Below are 22,614 nucleotides of genomic sequence, written 5' to 3'. Positions count from 1 at the left end.
CGGGGGGGGGGCGCCTTCGGCTTGCTTTTTTGCTCTCTCTCTCTCTTTTTTTTTTTTTGCATTTCCTCTTCCTTCGCTGTCATCATCTGCTCGCCCTTTCCACCCCATAAGCTCCCCTCTCCGGCGCTACCCCCCCTTCCCCCCCTTCCCCCCCTGAACGTGCTGCTTGCAGTCTCTTCTTTCCTCTTCCAAACATCCGCGTTGGAGCGTCTCTCTACCCTCCTTCCCCCCCTTTGCATTTGTTAACTTTCGGGGAGGGATCGAAAGGGAAGGCCTTCTTGGATAAGGAAGCCCATCGTATCAGGGCACCTTTCGCTTCTCTCTGGCTTTTGGGTGGGGGGGGAGTGAGAGGAGAAGGGCTAGTTGGGTGGCCGTTTGGGCAAACGCGAGAGCGTGGGAGATGTTGGTGCATGTGCACAGTGTCTCGGTGGCCTGGGTTAGCCGTTTTTGCGCAATCCGTGCGCCGCCCCTCCCTTTCATGGCTTCCTTACAAATGCTCGCAGCGACTCTTTCGGTGTTTGTAAATAATTTGTAAGGTTCCGGTGGAGACTTGTCGTCGCATTCAGCTTCCACTTTGAAAACTGGCTTCAGAGCAAAAGCCACCCAGTTTTTTTTTTGTTTTTTTTAAGGATGTGCTGTGGCTCAAGCTTCTACTTTGGAGATTTGCCATGTTTCTGGAAAACCTGTCTCTTGAATCTTAAATATGCGATCTGTGTATGCGCTGAGCATTTTCCTTGCAATTTTGTGAGCTGAGGCCCGGTACACATTAAGCCCTGATTCAGGGCTCTATTTTTATAAAGCTCTGATGACCCACTTGAATTCAAGCAGCTGATTAAAATCAGGAGGAGGAGGGTGGGGAATGAAAGAAAAGGTCTTCTGTCTTCAAAGTATCTGGGCTTGTACTAGGACCAGGCGTTTAAGGTGAGAAGTTCACAGTAGTGTATGCAAGTTTAATCCACATGGCCTTTCCAAAATTACTTTAATCTAGCTTTTAGTTTGTGGTGTTTGATACTGTGTTTGTGTGGAAAGCCAAATTGTGCTGTCTGTGCTTCTGCCTGGCTTGAAGGTTAGCAGTCATGCTTCATCAGAGAAGGCTGGGTTCCCACTGATGGTTGTCTGCTGGTATGCATGCCATACAGTGTAAAAATCTTTCGAGGATCACTGTGGACTTGCAGGGCACATGATTACTAGAAACACAATTAAAGAGCGATGTATATTTGTCATAGTCCCACCCACTCTTCTAACAATGTCTTTAAGCTTGTAATTCTTCACACAAAAAAGCTCTTAAAACTTTTTTAAAAATTTCAACAGGACATTATATGGGTTCTGGGACTTTATGCCTTCATGTTTTCAAATGAACTCTTCTAGTTCGTAGAAATACTTGAATGCAATGAGTAAAAAAATCTGATGTGATTGACTGGATTCTCTGTGGTACACTAAGATTATTTTGATTGAAAAAACGTTTAAAGAAAACAGCAGTTTTAAAATGGTTTTCTATATTCTTTGTAGCATTTAGGGAAAGTATTTTAAATATATTGTTACTGTTCAAAAACGATTTAGGGTGAAATACTTGTTCCTTGATGTGAAGTAATGTTGCTGCATTTTGTTTATCTCAAGGGACACTGAATTGAATAGTTTTGGGGTCTGTGAGTTAGCAGTTTCCAAGTTTCTAGCATGCACATACTTGTTCTAGATAGCAATTTTTGAGTTTTTCTATCAAAACTAGTTTCCTACAAATATAACGATTCAGTCAATGCAAACTGAATTATTGTCGAAGGCTTTCACGGTCAGAGTTCATTGGTTCTTGTAGGTTATCCGGGCTGTGTAACCGTGGTCTTGGAATTTTCTTTCCTGACGTTTCGCCAGCAACTGTGGCAGGCATCTTCAGAGTAGTAACACTGAAGGACAGGAGAGACACTGTCCTTCAGTGTTACTACTCTGAAGATGCCTGCCACAGTTGCTGGCAAAACGTCAGGAAAGAAAATTCCAAGACCACGGTTACACAGCCCGGATAACCTACAAGAACCAGCAAACTGAATTGTCTGTCAAATGTTTTTGAGAAAACATTTTTAAACCATAATTTATTTGTCTGAAAAAGTATAATGTTCACTTTGTGGGAATACACTAGGAATAATTGCTTGAGACTTTTAAATCAGCTTTCCTAAAAGGAAATTTGTCTGTGTTTATTAAGCTGTGTTACGAGGAATATGTTCTTGTTTTCTGAGGCCTGTAGAACAGCCGGTGTACTCATAAAAAGAAGAGCCATGATCTCAAAGTTTACTTTAGCCGTGACAGTTGTTGGTTATGCAACACTTGCTATTAAGTAACTTGTAGTTTGTTTTGTAAGCTAGAGTGACTGCTGGCATCCATTTTTTTTAGTTACCTTTTTGTAATCATTCCTACAGGATAGTCATCATAGTGACTGTCACCCTAGAGATCCTCTTTCTGCCGGAAAATGAATAACCTCTGCTCTAGAGTGCTGATCTGATGAAGTACAGATTTGGTTTTTCAAGTGAAGTCTTTGAAAACGTACGCACAAGCTTCTTTGACTTTCCTGTAGCTTCATGGGGTACAGGGTTTGTTTGCTATATTATAATAGACTCTTAAAATATACGTGAAAAATGTTCACAACCGAGTCAGACTGAAAGACATGCTTCATAAGGAGAACTCCTTTTGAGATGTGCTGCCTATTTGTACAGGAGGCATAAACACAGTTACTTATTAAGCCTGAGAGATTTCTTCCTGTGTCTGTAGTGTGGTATACAGCCACTTATTCTGTACCCAGGTAATAAATGGACACAAGGAGGGCTGAAGTTAGGCTTTGGAAGGAAAGTTTCAAACTAAAAGTTGTACTTTCTTTTGGACAGTACGTTTTCTTGAAAACATTAAAAGAAGGAGGAAACCCTGGTTTTGATGTAACAGTGTATAGTTACCCTTCCCATTCCATCAAAGGGAAACATATTTGAATTGTTACTGGTATCTAATAGTTTCTTTTGTGTTCAAGACTTGGAATCTCAAATTAATATCACCTACTCTTTCCTCAGTGGCTGACAAAGTACCCAATGGTTTGTTAACTGATGTTAAAGGAACTTTATGAAAATCTGGGGTAAAGAAATACTGATGGAAAAATAGTCTCAGATTCAGTATTTCAGTTTTGTATTGACTTGCTGTTAAACTAACATTTTGGAAGTTGGCAGTGAATCTTAGTGTAAGCAAGCATTGGTGTGAACAGTATACCAGGTTTTACAGGGCTGTGCCAAGCAGTTACATCCTTCTAAAGCCCACTGACTTCAGTGTAACTCTGCTTAGGATGACAGTTAGGTTGCTTTGGACACTTACTTGGAAGTAAGTCTAACTGAACTAAGTGGAACTTATTTCTGAGTAAATATGCAGAGGATCAGTCTTAAGGCTGCAATTTTAACCGCATTATTTAAAAGTAATATCAGTAGTTATAAGTGGATCTTCCTCCAAGTATCCTCTGTTGATGTAATATAAATAATGTCTGTTGAGTTTTGTTTTCAATTACAATAGGAAAGGAACAAGAATGCAGAAAGTAGGTTTGTAAGAGATCCAGTGTGTTTCTTGTCTTGTTTTCTATACTTGCCAAGTTGTTTGAAAAGCTTAGTTTCCTTTAGGAAGTTCTCTAAGGGCATAATCTAGAGAAAAAAACCATTGTAATGCACTACTTGTGTGATATATTGCTGCTTCATGAACGTTGATTACTTATTTAGGGACCGAGTGAGTAAAGCCTCTGTTTTTACAAAGCTTGTGACTACTTTGCTTCACTTAAGAATTCAAAATAGAACTTGGCCCACACATGATTTTCTTTTGTCCTTTTTTCTTTGCTCCTGCAGTGCTAAGATGGTTATAGATGTCACCATCTAAACTTTCTCTTGTAGGGTAACAGGTTCGTCATGGACATAAGCAGGGCATTCTGTGCCTGCTCAGGAAGTAGAATTGTTTGGTTTTCCTTTGCTGCCTGGCAAATAGCCTTTTTGCACTCTTTTTACCTATGCCTACCATTACCTATGCCAGCTTCCACAGGCCGCTAATGTCATTCAAGAGGCAAAAATATCTGTTCTCACTAATGCTTTACTGAGAGGTTAAAATCAGAAGAGCTGTAGCTGATGTGATATTTTCTGTAGCTTACGACTAGGTGCTGGACTTTCACTGGCTGTGGGATGTGACAAGCTACTACGGGGGTTCAGTGGGTCATAGGACTGATCTGTTTGTCACCGCCTGTGAAACTCATATAGGTCTCCTCTCCTCCCTTTTTTGCTGCTTTCTCTTCCCTGGCTTAATGAGCCTCACCACAGCATGGATTTGGGAATTCCAGTTCTAACTTGCTCCCCACCCCACCCCACTGTTGGTTTTTGGCACCTTTTATTGACTAAGAATTTAAATTATAATGGTTCTTTTTCATTTCGGTATTTATATCCAGTGTTCGTAGCACCGCAGTTATTTTTCGATATGACAATAAAAAATACTGAAAGGCCTTCTTTTCTTAAAACAAATGCTAATTATTATTTGGTGTTAGAGAGATTGTTGGCCATTGTTCAATAGACTTGGACAGATTTTTTTTAAAAGCTTTTAATTTGACTTATCAGTAACTTGTCACTTTCATATTTGTCACGTGTTGGTGAATGTAACCAGATTTTAAAAAATTGAATCTTGGAACCTCTTTACATTTCTTAAATTCATATGGTCGACACATCTTCCGTTTTGGAGATCCATGTTAAAAAATATGTGTACAACAATAGGAAACATTCAGGACCTAAGAGAAGGCTAAAAATTGGTAGTATAACTGTTTACAAAGTTAGCTGCAGAATTAGTAAGAATGAAATATGCTTTTGGAAGATTTGGCTGGATAAAACTTAGGCTTTGAAAAGGAATTTAAACTGATGGTTTTGTGTTGCAATAAAATCTTATTGATTCCCCTCCCGAGCTACTTAACACAGAAATTCAATTTATGCGTATATTCCATTAAAACATTAATGGAATATTAATGGAAACATTAAAACATTTTTATGCTGCCATTCCACCCAGATAGGGCCCCCAAGCTTAATATGCTTTCTGACTCTATCAAATGTTTGGCATATCTGAACTGAATATGGCATATCTGAACTGAATATGTATGACTTCTCTGAATATTACAAACTGGAATAAAATATAATAGAATAACTAGAAAGCATGTGATTATAGCTGTTTAACTAACAGCGCTACTTATCAGGCGATGATGAACTTTCTTCTTATTGGGGAAGTAAGTGTGGTTATAGAGAGCCAGCATGGTCTAGTGGTTAAAGTGTTGGACTAGGATCTGGGAAACCGAGGTTCGAATCCCCACTCTGCCATGGAAGCTTGTTGGGTGACCTTGAACCAGCCACATGCTCTCAGCCTCGACCCTGCAAAGTATTTGGAACAGAGACCTCCAAGGAATACCAGGGTCGCTACACAGAGGCAGGCAATGCCAAACCATCTCTGAACATCTTTTGCCTTGAAAACCCTACAGGGGGTCGCCATAAGTCAGCTGAGCCTTGAAGACAAAGGGGGGGAAAGTATGGTAATAGGTATAGTTTTGGAACAGCATAAAACATTTATCTAACAGTATGTTGCTAAGTGAAACATATTGCTGTCTTCACATTCTATGTGGAGATTGAAACTTCAGATTTTAAGAGCTTTCGTTATGTGCGAAACTGGGAATATCCTGTTATTGAGTGGAGTGGCAGTTGTTGCTTTTCATGCATTTGTTGCCATAGTGGATTCATATTTGAATATAATTTTATCTGAAGAAATCAAAACTCTTTAAACCTTTTCTTTAAAGAGATGTGCTGGCGCAGTCGTCATAATAAGATACCAGTTGCCCTAATGGAAAGCTGTCTTGCTGATATTAATCCAAGAAAACTCAGGGCTCATAAATTTATGGCCTTTTTCTAGACACAGTGCATTACATTAAAGCCATTGGTGTGCTCACAGTTAAACTCCTGATTTTGTTCTGGATACCCAACAATTTTTGATCTGTTTTTCCTTTGTAATGTTCTATCAGCTCCCTACACCTCTGTGTTCCTGGTTCTGATGAGTTTTCCCTTGCTGTCCTCCTAACAGAATGTGTGGTCTCCTTCTGAGGAAAGGAAAAGAAGTAGATCCTTAGAGCATGCAACATCTTTATTACAATTGAATTGCTTAGAGATTTGGATTGAATCTTGTTTAGCAGAAGATAGAGTTCTGTAATAAGCTATTTAGTACATTACAAATATTTAAGTCCCTTTTTCAGGCACCGTGTGTTACAGTCATAATGACAAACAACAAAATATAACTACAACTGAATGGGATGCAGCCCATTTTCAGTTAACTCTTCCACAGGTTGAATTTTCTCCAGGTTGGCTATTTTCTGCTCCTGTTTCTACCTTGTAAGCATTTTTGTCTTCCATATTGAGGGCTATTATCATGCAGAGTGATGCATCTTACGGTAATTCATTTATCTGCTCCCTGCCTTGTAGTAGTTAACTGAGAGTTGCTTGTTTTGAGTTGTGGAAGATTTTATGCTTCAGTTGGTGTATCTAATCCACTAGCATAAAAGGAAAGTTGAGATGTCGTTGTGACAAAATCTTTAAAGTAAGACTGTACCTGTGGGAACTGTAAATTCACCAATAGTCCCATATAACAATTCTTTCTATTGCAAGGCCTATTTATAGTTATTATTCTTGTAATTTGTTTGCTATATGCCAGAGGGCAATTATGATCTGAAAATCCAAGTCTGTTTTACATTTAGTAGGCTATTGAAAGTACTTAAAATGAACTTTGTTAAATTTCACTGCTTATGTTCAGGTAATTCCATTAATTGAAATGAGTTTGACTTCTGTATATTCTACATACTTGTTAATAAATGTGTTAAGGACTGATATGAAAAATGAAAAATGCCTAGCTTGTTTGAATATTGTTAATAATAAACTAATCAGGAGTTCTTTTTTTGCATAATATACAAAGCATTGTAAATAATGTCCATCTTTTATTGCTTCCTTGTCTAAAAACCTGTGAAGGTTTAAGAGGTACAGTGCTGGGGATTAGAATTAATAATTGCTTTTAGATTCTACAGAGATTATTGAAGGAATTTGTTGCTCCATTATTTATTTATTTACTGTATTTATAGCCTGTTTTTTCATTGAGACTCAAGGGATACATTCACATCAGCACATTTTCAATTTTGTCCCTTTTTCTGGAGCTAATTTTTATGTATTTTTGTACATTTTCCACCCAAAATTATTGGGCAATTTGCATAACCCAGAAACTTGCAGTGACTTTGAAAAATAAGTGGGTGGGTAAGTATTGAAGCAGAGTAACTATATTTTGCTGTTGCTAAAACAAAGGGCAGGACAAAATTGACAAAATGTGTAGGTGAGCAGGTACAATTATGCAAATTCACCATTTAAAAAAGTCTAAAACAAGTAATAATGTGGTATGCATTGACTTTTAAAATACTAAACCATCTGTTACCTGCATACCCGGGGGGGTGGGTGGGGGAATTTGTATGTAACTCCATGAGCCCTGTGCTAACAAACTGAACTCCATCAGACAAGATAGCTTGTGGTGGCTCCAGCCATTCTTCAAGTAACCAGTCTCCAACAGAAGAGACACTTAAGCTGGAAGAAGGCTCATTAAATGGGAGAAATACTTTAAATTTGAGCAAAAAGGAAAAAAGTGAGCAAAGTCTTAATTGCTTATATATATTTCAATAAAGAAACTTTGCTCAGTGGAGTGGTAGGATTGGAGGAGGACCTTCTCCTGAGATTCTTTTGGTTGGTGGTTCAGTGACAGGGAAAGCAATGGCAAACCACCCTAGTAAATGTCTAGTAAATGTCGTGATGTGATGTAACCCTGTGGGTCAGTAATGACTTGGTGCTTGCACAGCTAACTATTTTTACCTTTTTTTCAGCAATGATACTAGAGGTATTTTTGGCCTGCCTTAACTGTGGTGGCATTTCTTTTTTAAGGATAAAGCTTACAGTTTGGGGCTATTGCAGTATCTGCTCTTAAGGTTCTCAAGGTGGCATCTGGAACCAGAAACTCCTTTTGTTGGTGCTCCACTGGGCCTGCTTGTTGGAAAGTAGATATTGCTAGAATCCTAGTAACTTTCAGACTGAACAACTTCTCTGTGTTATGGTGAACTACACTTGAAAAGCACTTGTAATCTACATCTGGTCTGAAGTGCCAGGTACTAGGTTAATTGGGACTTTCTACAGTTAAACATATTACACATGTATGCGTTTCTTGGACTTCCAGTCAGATTCCAGAAACAATTCTGATTCTGATTTTGACAGCCCTGAATGGTCTGGGACCTACTCCCATGTTGAATTGTAGTACCCTTAGGATTATAATCAAAGCCCCTGACCAAGTACCCCTGCTTTTGGAAGTGAGGCAGGAAAGGGGTCTGGTTCCTAGAGCTTAAAACACTAACCCAACAGAAATCTGTTTGAGTAAGAAAACTACTGATCGAGACTTCACAGGAAGGACTGTTATAAATATGAAGTCCTTGTTTTAACAAAGGATCTGTGATGCCTAGAATTGCTTACAGATATGGGTAGAAGGACAAATTAGGGGAACAGGAATCGTTGCTAGTTCTCTTTGGGCTTCTGGTGACTCCCAATTCACACATGCCCATTGCTGTGCTTGTTGTTGCTTGAAACAAATGTGTACAGGTTGCTGCATTTGACAAACTGTTAATACATGTGGTGACTAACCATGGACAGAACGAGTGGGTGCAATGCTGTGGTTCAAATGGCCAGAACCACATAAAGCTTTCCACTTGTAGCAGTTCCTGGCAGTCACTCTTGTGAATTGGGATTGAGACACTTATTATTGTACTTCAAGTTATTTGTATGATTTTCAAAAGTTTGTTAAAGCTGAAGACCCTAAAGAGCGATGAAACTTTTCCTTGTATATCATGAGCAAGTGGGAAAAAGTAGATCTCCTCTCCCTCTTTTATAGCTTACATCTGAGAGGAGGGAGCTTCATTTGGAAGTAAAAATGTACTTAGGAGATTCATAGCCTTAAATTGACAGAATTATTAAAAATAGTGTTTATTGCTTAGTAATTGACAGCCATTTTTATTAATGATTGCATTGTTATTTTAAAACATGACCTTATTCTATTTTCTTTTCTAATGGCAGAGTGAAACCTTCCCCTCCTGAAGGAGCCAAGTCTAACCCATCAAAAAGGCACAGAGACCGACTGAATGCAGAGTTAGATCGCCTGGCTGGTCTTCTGCCATTCCCTCAGGATGTTATTGCCAAGCTGGATAAATTGTCTGTGCTTAGGCTCAGTGTTAGTTACCTGAGAGCCAAAAGTTTCTTTGATGGTAAGAATTTTGAGTTTATTTTTCCTGACTGACTGTAAATGTACTGTACTGTTAGTTGAAGTACTTCTGTGCTAAAAGACTGGAATGTCAAGTAAGTCTGTTAGTCCAAACATTTTTTCTTAATAACCCAATGTCCCTTGCCCCTTTGTTATTTATTTTATATATATAAGAGATTTACCAGCTCGATTACAAACAATTAGTTCTCAACATTATCCCATATTGGCCGATAATAAGATCACAGTTCTGTTGTATGCAGATGATATGGCACTTTTGTTGCGGAGAGCAAGTGGGTTGTGCAAATTAATTTCTAGTTTAGGGAAATGTTGCAAAAATTTGCATCTGATCCTAAATGCCCAGAAGACAAAGTTCATAGTGTTTAGTCAGAAGAAAAGATACCAGAAATTGGATCCTCGGTGGTGTAGTGGTTAAGATCAGTGGTTTGGACTCTGATCTGGAGAACTGGGTTTGATTCCCCACTCCTCCACATCAGCGGTGGAGGCTAATCTGGTGAACTTGATTTTTCCCCCCACTCCTACACATGAAGCCAGCTGGGTGGCCTTGGGCTAGTCATACTCTCTCAGCCCCACCTACCTCACAGGGTGTCTGTTGTGGGGAGAGGAAGGAAAGGTGATTGTAAGCCGGTTTGAGTCTCTCTTTAGTAGAGAAAGTCAGCATATAAAAACTAACTCTTCTTCTTCCTCTGTGTCATTTCCCCTTTCTGTCTAATTGTTTCTCTTTGGCATCCCTCGCTTTCTATTTTTGCCATGTTCCCTAAACTTGTCTCTCAGAAAATAAAAAACTTCTGAAGAAACACAGGATCCTTGCCAGTCTCACTCCCTCTTCGAGTATATAGGGGAGAGGCTGAAGTGGGGACACTCTTATGGGAACAAAGGCATAGCAGTAGGGTTGCAAATTGCTTGTGACTGTAACAGTGGTTTGTGTGAGACAACTTCAATTGTGTAGGCTGGCAATCTGAATAAAAGCATGTGGTAATGCAGCACATTCCTGCTTGGAGAGTCATAACTAGCATGGAGAAGCATGGGGGGAATGTGGAGAAAAGATTGGAGGGAGTATCCTGAGAAGGTATCAAGAGTAACAGAAGCTGATTGAGAGAAACTGGAGGCCTCATTCCCAGTAGAAGAGGTAGAATCTGTTGTTTAAAACTTGCGAATTGAAAAATACATGTTTTGAATGGATTCACTCTGGAGTTCTACAAGTGCTTTGTTGAGACTACTAAAAACCCTCTGCCTATAGTTACTAATTTCAATAAGACTACTACCTAGATTGGGGTAGGAAACCTTTTTTCTGCCAAGGGCCATTTGGATATTTATAACATAATTCGCGGGCCATTCAAAATTATCAACTTAAAAATTAGCCTGCTATATTTGGTCAAACATTTAGCCAAGAGGCACGACCGGAGATTGCTCCAAGTGTCTGCCACATAGAGGGACTTGCTTTTGAGCTCTGCGGTCCCCAGCTGGGCCCGAGAGATTCAGGCAGGGCAGCAAACACAACACAGAGTGAGCGACAAACCACTCGGGACTTGTAGGTAAAGGAGCCTGGTCCAGTAACGCCCCGATTCAGCACTTTCCCGCCCTACACGTCTTTTATAAGACTTAGAAGGGAAAGAACCAGAAGGGAGAGGGGGTACCGACCAAACCCCAAGAAGGCAGTTGCCCAGATGACAACCCCCCCCCCCTGGCATGGGCAAGCAGGCAGGCATCCAACCGGTGGCTCACTCGCCCACCTGGTGGCACAGGATGGTCTGTTGCACCAGCCAGGCATAGCTATCCAGCTGCACACTGGAGTTGCTCCTGCTCCGCATGGTCCAGGCCAGATTCTACAGCCGGCTCCTGCTACCTCTGCCTGCAGGGATGAAATGAGGACATACTTGCTAAGAACTCACCCCTGCACATTCTGGCCCTGCCCACTTTAACCCCTCCATTGTCACCACTTCCGCCCCCAGACCTCTTGTGGTACAGAGGGAATACGTTTCTCCACGGCCCGGGTGGGAAAGGGTTAACACACTTTCTTGGGCGGTCCTAGCAGCTCCATAGCTAATGACTCTTCTGTAAGGGGGAAAAAAAGGTTCCTTTTCTCAGCAAAACTAACTCACATCTGCCTTGAATAGAGGGTATTCCTGTCTGTGGGAGGGGGCGGATCTCCAGTCTGAGATCCTTCTAGAGCTAGAGATCTGCCAGGACCCATGAAGGGCCAGACCAAATGATTTTGCGGGCCTTATACGGCTTGTGGGCCAGATGTTCCCCACCCTTGACCTAGATCATGGGGAGAAACAAAAAACATAGTTTCATTGAAGGCCAATAAGAATCCTCAATTACCTAGCTTGTATCATCCAATATCATTAGTAAACCAATAGTGCAAGATATGGACTTCAGCAATAGCTAATAGTTACAATATTTGTAGACAAAATGGAAACTTTTTTAAAAACCTGGGACAGATATTGCATTAAATTGTTATTTGTGGCACCTATATATGTGATAGCATAGTAAGTCTTGGGTTCACCATACTATATGAACTGGGTTTCAGAAATTATTTCATGTTGTTCAATTATTTGTATTTCTGCAACTCTAGTAGAAAGTAGAGACCCCCTGACTACAAAAAATTAATTTATGGAAAAGCACTTGGATGTACAAGTAGAACTTATGGAATTTCCAAAGTCTGTCTTTTTATATAGAAATATATTTTAAACATTTCTATATTTTATATTTTTTAAAAGGGGGAAATGATGTAAATCTGTTTTTGATGCAGTACATTCAAAAGTCCAGTCAGCTCAGTTAAAAGATAATCTGATGTGTTTCCAAGCATTAGGCTGTTGCTTTGAAGTTAGTGTTTTGTGTTATGAGATTTGTGCACAATTATAACTTGTCCAGATCTGCAGGAGGGTGATGAAAGGCCACTTAAATGTTTCTGAAATATTGTGCAGGCGTTAAGACATGGTGCAAAGAAAAGATCTAGGATCCAAATTGGCTCTCTCAAATTGTATTTCAAAAGGGAGAAACCACACAGCATTGCTAGACAATGTGTGCTTCCAGTTTTGCAGTCTGATATTTCCCAAGAATTTTGTGAACTCTGAACAACTTAATCGCTCCTAGCTACCTTGAGCTTCTGTTAAGAAAGAGAGGTAGGATGTAAACTGTGCAAAAATTGCATTTAGAAACAATGTCTTTGTCATGAACGAAAGATAAATAAAACAGTTTTATTTTGGCTTTGAGAGTTGGATTTACTTTGCGCCTTAACCTTATGTCTTCAAAGCCTTACCACTGGGACAGCACAGAAGACCTATGTAGGCAAGGAGTGTTTCACCTTTCCTGCACTCCAGCGCACACACACACACGGCAAAACAACTCTCCCTACTAGCCAGAGGCTTTAGACCCATTTTTCTATCACGAACATGGCTGTGAAATCCATACTGGGGGAAAAGCAGGTTGGGGGTGGGGAGGAGTTGAAGGAAGAAACCATGTGTGCCTAGGGTTTAAGTGCTCTGTTTATCTGCTGCAAACTGTACCCTTCTAGCTTTGATTTCTAGGAGAGGGGCTGTAGTTGGGCTGTGAATATACAAGCGCAGTGTGTAGTTCTATGTATAGTGTGTGGCCAAAGAACACAGAATTCTAGTAATATTCAGTAGTTAAATCCCCAATTGTTAAGCAAAGAAATCCTGTAAAAAAAATGTTTAATGTAAACCAGAATCAGGGTTGTGAAAAAATATATTCATCCAATCTCCTAAAATATAGGTTTAAATGTTGCTTGTCTTAATTTGTGTCTTACTTGCCAAGAAACTGCAACATGCACTTGTGTACCTGCTGTGTAAAGGGTGCAATACCTAGAGTGGACCAAATCATTGAGAAATGCCTGTCCATTGACTTCCCCATACTTCAGGGGTCAGAACAAAGCCACGGCTGCATTGCTTGCTACTCTCCTTTCTTCTGAGCATATAGTCACCCCATGGAAATCGACTGCAACCATTTCCAGCATGCCCTACTTCTGTAGTCTGCAGTTCAATAACAACTGTTTTCAGAGACTAACAGACAGTGAAGCTAAGGAGGTATGCAGTGGCCATGCTACTCTTCTTGTTCTAAATGTAGGCTTGAACATTGTGGCTTGGTCTTAATAAGAACCTGCTAGCTCAATCCTTAACAGTTTACTGAAGTGAAGGGAAATGCTAAATGAATAACAGGATACAAATGAGGGGTGTGTGAATTCCTGAGGAAAGTAAAATATAAACGTGCTCTCATATGATCGTATTTGAAAGGAAACCCACATTTTTGCAGTAACAATAGTTTTTTTTTAAAAAAAAAACCCTACTTAGATTATTTAAACTTGAAAAAATGTAATTGGGAAGTTGATTAGTCAGACACCACAAGAGATTCACTTGGAAGTGTGTTGTATGGTATAAATTGTATGATAATAAAGCTATTTTATGAATTGTTCAAAGGTTACTTAGAAAAGTGTGTTGCTATCTTCAGAGTAATATGTAATTTCAGTGCTAATCTTGAAGTAAGTGGGCTTGGTAAAATGTAACTCAGTTTAGGATGACATTGTCACTAGTGGAATTTATCAGTCCATAAGGAACAGCTAAATACTTCAGCGAATATTGGATAGTCCTCAATCTGATCCTTTTTCAGTATCATCTGTTTTTCTTTTCAGTGAGCTTCAGTGTGGATTTTGCTTGAGAAGGGGATGACATTCTGAAAGAGAGGAGAGTACCCAAATGTTCCAGAATGTCGTCCTCTGCTTCAAGCAAAATGAACCATCACATTAAATTCTTTCATTTTAAATGCCTCCAGTATATGCTTTTGAGGAATATTAAATATTAATATTTATATGCAAGGAAAACTGTCTATGGAAGCTTTTCGTATAATCAGTATTCCTTTATGAATACTGGAGAAGTTCCTCAGAATGATAGAACTGAAAATCTTTTAGACATTTAGTTTAAACACTGTATAGACATTTGGTTTAGAAAGTAAACCTAAGCAGATCTACTCAGAATCATCTTCAGGTCAGTTGAGTGGGGCTTACTCCCAGGAAAGTGTTCTTAGGATTCCACTGCTAGTGATCCAAAATCTGTGACTGTTTCAATACTTTGTCTGCAGCTGTGAAGACAGTAACTTCAGAAGTGATGGTTAAATAGATGTTTCAACTTTTCAAAATTTAGCTGGTTTTAAGGGTACTGAGTACTGTTTTTGTCAGTGTGGGTTGACATTTTATGGAATTTTTTGGTACACATGTTGGCTTTTAACTTCATGTTTAATTACTGCATATGTCCTAAACCTAAGGATAGACATGTAAAACTTCATTAAAAAAGAAGTTAAACCTGCCCTGTCATGTTTTATTCAATTGGTGTATTGAACCAATGTTGAAGGTGAAGCAAGAATGTGATTTTTAAAAGACAGTATATCTTGTATACGACAGATTGAGTTGTGTTGCTACATATTAATGCTAGCAGAGATTTAGTATGATTGTATATGAGTATTTCTTCTAGAAGCCAACTGCAAAAGTTTGTTCTCTTCCTGTGCTTCTCTTTTGTTTTGTTTTTAGATGTCTAGTACAGGAGCTTCATGACTGGTATTTTAAGTGGCAAGGTGGTTATGCATTAATGTCTGATTCCTTTGCAGTTAGCAAGTTAGATTCTTTCATGTTCACAGCCTTGCTCTAAGTGAAGGCTAGTGGCTGGTGAAGACTCATTTCATATTGTTGTAGAAAGCACCTATAAATGCGTTAAACCTGTTTTCAAATATTTTATGTATTTTTGCATGCCAGTTCAACCTATCCTGGTTTGTCAGACTAGGTGATAATTTATTTGTGTAATTTATTTTTTGCCATCAAGTCACAGCTGACTTATGGCGACCCTATAGGGTTTTCAAGTCTAGAGACATTCAGAGGTGGTTTGTCATTGCCTGCCTCTGCATAGACCTTGGTATTCCTTGATGGTCGCCCATCCAAATACTGACCAGGGCCCACCCTGCTTACCTTCCAAGGTCTGATAAGATCAGACTAGCTGATTATAAACAGCTCTTTAAATTATATGGGATAAGCATTAAATTTGTAGGAGTGAGTCTTACAAAGCAGATTAACATGCTTTTTGCTACCTTAGATTGTCTTTGCTGTTGTATGAGACTTCAGGCTAAATTGGGTACATTCAGGCTAAAACTGTATTACGTTCTATATCCAACAAAACCAGGTACTGCAACCTGAATGAATTATGCCTGTTATGGTGATTCTTCTGTTTGATTAATTCACTCTGCGACAGAAGAGTTAAATGCGTCATTTATAAATATTCATCTGCATTTGCTTGCAGAGTAGGTCAACTGTGGTTATGAATGAACGGTATTGAATCCCTGCCCTTGAAAACCTGCTTAGCATAGCCTCAGCTAGGGTTCTGAAATGTCATTAACTGCCTACTTTCAAGCCAAAATTTAACTAAGCCTATTCTTACAAATATGACCCTGAATGACCTTCAGACATGCATGCTTTCCTCCTGTATTTGTTTGTGTCTTTAATAATTAGTGGACCAAAAATTTAAGATTCACTAGATTTATTTTTGATATTAAAATGGTTTTATTTCTCAGAAGTAAGACTCATCCCCTTTAGCCAAGTACTAATAATATGGATGTGTATGGCTTTAACAGTTGTTTCTGACAGTATTATCCTGTGGGTCTCCCAAATGTTCTGTGTGTGTGTGTAAAGTGCCATCAAGTCGCAGCCGACTTATGGTGACCCCTTTTTGGGGTTTTCATGGCAATAGACTTAACAGAGACATGGTTTGCCAGTGCGTTCCTCTGCATAGCAACCCTGGTATTCCTTGGTGGCCTCCCATCCAAATACTAACCAGGGCCGACCCTGCTTAGCTTCTGAGATCTGGCTAGATCAGGTTTGCCTGGGCCATCCAGGTCAGGGCCCATGTTCTACTGTAGCTTAAAATATGAGAAATCAACCCAGTGAACATTTTGCATTTGACATGGTTCTCTTTTTTCACTCTAGAATGTTAGCACATTACAGATACTGGGATTTTTTTTTTTAATCCTGCATGAATTTTTAAAGAAAACACTAATCCAAGGAAGCATTGTTAAGTGCTATGGACAGGGACAGCCCCTCCTTCTTTTCTTAGAAAGATGACCCGATAACTTACACCAGTTCTGTATAATGTTATTGAATGTGCGAACAGACCACCTCTTAAGTGGCCAGATTCTGTGCTGAGACTTTGTCCATAAGAAAGCAGATATTCCAGATGTGTTAATCACTTTTATGTATAATTATAACACAATAAGGTTATGGATTTAATCTCTGTACATTAATCTTATATTTATATATAAATTGTACTGTTGAATTGATGTTGACTGACCTCTTGATCGTAATAAATGTTGATTGAAAGAAATATCAAACAGAGATGGGGGGGAATTGAAACAAATATTCTACCTCATGTAACAGTATTATCAAAGCCATGGTGCTTGAAACATGCTGCGGAAGTTGTGAAACACACTGACCGTACCAGATTTGTTTTTGTGACATTTGACTCATCTATGAGACACTTGGCTTGAGGTAATAAATATGCTGCAAATACAATTGGTTAATTTTTTTATAGAGTTGTCAGAGAAGTTGAAGTTTAGTTTTAAATGGCTCTGTTAAAAGAATACCCTTTGTGTAACTTAAATGACAATTCCAGGCAAAGCATATTTTCAAGATCCGTATCTTCTTTGTGATTCAGCATCTTTACTTAGCTGTTCTTGTTTCTTTTTGAAATGCCTGTTTTCCTGTTTGATTGTATCAGAATTCTGATAAGGAAGTAAAACTTTCTTGTGTAGCTGAACTTTGTAGATGTTTACAGTCACAGCCATTTATTACATAATCTGTTTTCTCTATATAAACAAGTGCTCCAATTCTGTAGAAAAAAAATGCTCAGAAGTACATTCATAAGAAATGTGAATGTTCTTGTAGAGTACCAGGCTGAAGAGCAGTTGGTTGTGAATAGACTGTAAAAGTCATTGTGGCACTGTCTTATATGCTAATAGTGAAGTCGGCCAAATCTTTGGATATTTAAATCCTGTGACTGGAGCTGTGAACGGGCAAGACGGATCTTTCTAGAAAAAGGCCCCCAGGTTTGCAGAAAGATATGAAATCTAAATAATACGCATTTGGGGGGGGTTTAAATAAACAATGTAGCTTTAAGCAATGGATTTCCTCAGTGATTTCCTCAGCATTCCCAGCTTCAGTTTCTGTGAGTAAAAGGGAGGGGGAGGGCACTTTCTTTTCTTTTTTTTATAAGATTTTATTTGTATAAATGAGAGGGTACAGGAAAAAAAGGGGAGGGATAAAACGTTGTAAATATAAAAACTACAGTATTATGAAATAAGCTCAATTGTATATTAAGAGACATTATCTATACAGCAATAAAAGAAAAAAGTTAATACAAGGTGTCATTCAATTATTCTGCTTGTGTTGATTTTCTATTGTGTGCAAGTCTAAAATTTACTCAGCAGTTGTTTAAAGCTAATTAATTAATACATAACCAACGTATTACATTCAATTAACTAGAGTTCATATAAGTATAGAATGACATCCACTTAACGACAAATTGCTCTGTAGATTCACTAGATTTTAGGTTTAACTCGAAAGTCATCTTAGCCATGCTGGCGTATTCCAATAGCTTTTCTTTCCAGTCTTCTATTTCAGGTATGTGAGTTTGTTTCCAAGTTCTAGCAAGAACCGTCCTAGCTGCAGTAGTAGCATATTTAAAAACATCATGAGATTTCGAGGGGAAGTTTGGTGGCACTATACTGAGTAGATAGAATTTAGGATCAAATGTAAACTTGGTATTTAACATCAACTGAAGTTCTTGATGAATTTTTTTCCAATATATTTGTAACTTTGGACATGTCCACCAGACATGAAAATAGGAACTGTCCGTGTCTTGACATTTACAACAGGCGCCTCTTTTTCCGGGAGTAGTCATCTGGGAGAGCATATTAGGAGTCAAATACCATCTATAAAATGTTTTATACAAATTTTCTTTAACTTCTTGAGAATCGGTGTATTTCAATTCGGAAGTACAAAGTTTTTCCCATAAATCCATATTAATCATTTGTCCAAAGTTTTGCATCCATTTTATCATATTGTTTTTCACTTGTTCTTCTTCTGTTTCGTATTTTAAAAGAAGCTTGTAAATTTTTCCTAATAAATGTGAATCATTTTTAGATATTATCTGCTCAAATTCTGTTAATTCACGAAATGGCTGAGGATAGGAACAGTCTTTTTGTAAGTTGGACCTCAGTTGTAGGTAATTTTTCTTGAAGATTAATCAAGGTCTTAATTTCTCCTGTGGGCTCTATCATTTGATTGTAAGTAAGATAGACGCCCGGTTTTAATTTAACGTTATCATGATAAGCTTCAACTGGCGACGACATGGATGGTGGAGAAGGACTTATTCTCTTTTTATATTTTTTCCATACTTTCAATAGCGCTATTTTAACATCGCAATCTTCTGGTGCTTTGTCTTTTTGAATTTTTGTTGTGGAGTCCCACAGAACTTTGTGAAAACCTTGTCCAAGGTCCGCTCGTTCTAGAATAACATGTCTGGTTTTGGGATATTTTATCCATTCTGTAATCCAAGTTAGACAGGCAGCATGATAATATAATTTGAGATTAGGTAATGCTAATCCTCCTCTTTTCTTTTCGTCTTGTAACACTTTGAATCTGATTCTCGGTTTTTTCCCGTTCCAAACGAATCGGTTGATTTGTTTTTGCCAACTTTCTATTGTTCTGTCTGGAATATCAATCGGCAGAAACTGAAATAAAAAATTCAGTCTAGGAAGTACATTCATCTTTATCGCCGATATCCTTCCCAACCATGAAATGTTCATTTTTGACCATAAACTCAAGTCCCTTTCTATTTTTCCCCAAATTTTCAAATAATTTGACCTTAAAAGTGTCTTGTTTTGTGAGGATATATTAACTCCCAGATATTTAACTGGTTCCTTGGCAGTGTGACAACCAGTAACTTCTTTAATGTACTTGTCTTCATCTGTTGTGGTATTAAAGGTCATAATTTTCGTCTTTGTTTTATTCAATTTGTAGCCAGAATGCTTTGCATATTCCATAATATGGTTATAAACCTGTGGGAGTGTTTGTCCGGGGTTCTGACAGATTAAGACAACGTCATCTGCATAACTTTTAATTGTGTGTTCTTCGTTTCCTATTGTAAGACCCTTGATCTTTGGGTCATTTCTTATGTAATTTGAGAGAGCTTCCATGGATAAATCAAAAAGAAGAGGAGAAAGTGGACAGCCTTGTCTTGTACCTTTTGTAATAGCAAATTCTGTTGACAATGAACCATTAATCAAAAGACGTGCTTTCTGAACGGAATATATTGCGTTAAAAATCATTAAAAGGGTATCTCCGCAGTCCATTTGTTGTAAAGTCTTGGAGATAAAATGCCAAGAAACGTTGTCAAAAGCTTTCTTTGCGTCTAGAAAGATCATTGCAGTTTTTAATGATTTAGATTTTATATGTTTGATTGCACTGAGGATCAATCGTACGTTGTCTCTCATAAGTCTCTTTGGAATAAAACCAGTTTGGTCTGGATGTACCAATTTGCCAACATATTTTTGAAATCTTTTAGTGATTATAGAAACAAAAATTTTATAGTCGATATTCAGCAATGAAATTGGTCTGTATGCTTGAGGAAGATATTGATCTATGCCTTCTTTTGGGATCAGAGAGATATGTGCTTCCTGCCAGGACGAAGGAATCTTACCATGTTCAATTACTTCATTATAGAGAGAAAGTAAGACCGGAGTCAGTTGTTGTTCAAACAACTTGTAGAATTGAGGTGTTATACCGTCCGGCCCGGGTGCCTTATCTGATTTCAAATTGTTTATAGCATCTACAATTTCCTGAGTTGTTATCTTTTGATTGAGACTCTCTTGGTCTTCCTTTGGTAGCTTAGGTAATTGTGCATCTAATAAGTAATTTCTTGATCCTTCTTGCAGGTCATCTTTCGCATATAATTGCTTGTAATAATCAACAAATATTCTTTCGATTTCTTCTTGCTTGTTATGAATTATCCCATTAGTCTTAGCCCCGATTATCTTCCTTGTCTTCTCTTGTTGTCGAAGTTGATTAGCCAGAAAACGACCAGGTTTATTTGCTCTTTCAAAAATTCTTTGCTTGGCATATCTGATTTTTGTTTGAATTTCTTATGTTTCTATCAGCTCAATTTGGTGTTTGATCATCTTGATACTATGTAATGTACTTTTGTCTAACTTAGTTTGAACTTTTTTCTCCAATCTTCTTAATTGATCTTGCAGATCTTTAAGTTTCTTCTGTTTATCTTTTTTAATTTTGGAATTCAGGGCAATCATTTTCCCTCTAATAAAAGCTTTGCTTGCATCCCATATAACAAAATCAGACATACCTACAGTTTTATTTATTATAAAGAACTCCTCCACATCACGTTTACATTGTTCGTGTTTGTTTCCTCCGCAATATTTGGTCATTCAAACGCCATCTTCTGATCCCTGTTCTGCCTTTTAACAAAGTCAATTCAATTGGGTTATGATCTGACAATATTCTAGGTGCAATCTGTATCTTTTCCACGCTTGTTATCATTGATCTGGAAATCCAACACATGTCAATTCTGGAATGTGATCCATGGCGATTTGAATAAAATGTGAAGTCTTTTGTTCTAGGATTCTTCATTCTCCATAGGGGAGGGCACTTTCCAGACCTATTTTGCCCTTTGTGGGAGGACTCACTAGGGCAAGGGCTAGGATTGTTAGCTCCATGTTTGGAAATTCCTGGGGATTTTGTGGTGAAGTCTGAGGAGGCCAGTGTTTGGGGAGGGAAGAGGCCTCAGCAGGATATAATGCCATAGAATCCCCCCTCCCAACATACATTTTCTCCAGGGGGACTGGTCTCTGTTGTCTGGAGCTCAGTTGTAATTCTGGGAGATCTCCACGTCGCACATGGCAATCCTAGGTCAGGCAGCAGCCTGTGGGTGACTTGATAGCACCTGACTTGCATGACTCAAGTAGGCCTAGGTACTTGCTACTGTTCAATAGCAGTCACCCTATGAAAGCCAGTGTGGTGTAGTAGTTAGTGCTTCAGAGTAGGGTCTGGGAGATCCAGGTTTGAATCCTCATCTTGCTGTGGCAGCTCACTGATTGATTTTGGACCAGTCACATACTTCACAGGGTTGTTGTGTAGATAAAAAAGAAGAGAAAATAATATAAGTTGCTTTGGTCCCCATTGTGGAGAAAGCTGGGGTATAAATGAAGTAAATAAAAAATAAATATAAGCTGAAGAAGATAGGCAGGTAAAAGGTTGGTTGGTGAATGGCTGAGAAGGAAAGAATGAAACAGGGAAAGGAGATAGGATATGGGGGTTGCAGGAGGAGGGAAAGAAGAAATACTGTGGGGAGGGGAATACAGGAGAAAGTGAGATGCTATTCCACAAGTTCTTGAGGGTTCCTTAGCGTGCAAATAGGCCTTGTTCCTACTTGTTGAAATATAACTATGGCTTGCTATACATACAGCATATTGTACACAATGTAGGGTTGGATCCATTTCGGATGCAGCGGCCCTTGCCTGTGGCCTAAGGAGCCTTCCCCGGTAATGCTACAAGGCTTTTGGTTGAGAGTCAGGTGTTCTTTAATTACAATAACAAAGGAGGAAGAGATGGCTGAAGTTTCCGATTCTTTTCTCTTAGCAAAAGTAAAAAAAATCATTGTGTGGATGCATAATCTACATTTAGACCAATTTAACAAATAAATGTTAGAAAGCTCAAAATGTTTTACTGGTCTGCGTAGTAATGCTAGGGTAAGGCGTTGGAGCAACAACATGAAAAATAAATCCATTTTAGTCCAATGTACAGAAATATCTCTTCCTGCTTATCTGGAGGCAATTCTTACTTGCCCCAGACAAGTATAAATAGTGTGCTGAGGGAACCAGTATATGTACTTTTATGTCAGTATGGATATGACTTTTTAATATAAAGTGGTCATTGTTATATGTATGCTTTTTATATTGGGCAATTAAAATTGCTAATAGAAACTGCATATAACACATAACCTTACTTGCTGGTGTGCCGGTTTTTGTGCAGGCTGGTAAAGGAGGTTTATAACAGCTTCTTTGAATGAAGGCAAGACATGGTCTGAGAAGGCATCCTTGGACGGTTCCAACATAATCTCACGTCCAGTCACGGCAATCTGTTGTCCGTATGATCTCTTATCTTAGAGCAGGCAGCTAATG

At 38.6% G+C, this 22,614-nt stretch overlaps 1 protein-coding gene across 2 annotated transcripts in view; it reads left to right on the top strand.

The window, feature by feature from the left end:
* The window catches only part of AHR (aryl hydrocarbon receptor), a 66,086-nt gene that overhangs the window by 106 nt on the left and 43,366 nt on the right, over positions 1-22,614 (top strand). For both annotated transcript variants that reach the window (XM_056857340.1, XM_056857339.1), the window contains exon 2: positions 9,165-9,352. In XM_056857340.1, the coding sequence (XP_056713318.1) occupies positions 9,165-9,352 (188 nt within the window). The remainder of the gene's footprint in view (positions 1-9,164; positions 9,353-22,614) is intronic.

The sequence above is a fragment of the Euleptes europaea genome, chromosome 11 (assembly GCF_029931775.1).
Source record: "Euleptes europaea isolate rEulEur1 chromosome 11, rEulEur1.hap1, whole genome shotgun sequence".
NCBI lineage: Eukaryota > Metazoa > Chordata > Lepidosauria > Squamata > Sphaerodactylidae > Euleptes > Euleptes europaea.
The sequence above is the reverse complement of the archived record's forward strand: the minus strand, read 5'-3'. Positions and strand labels throughout refer to the sequence as shown.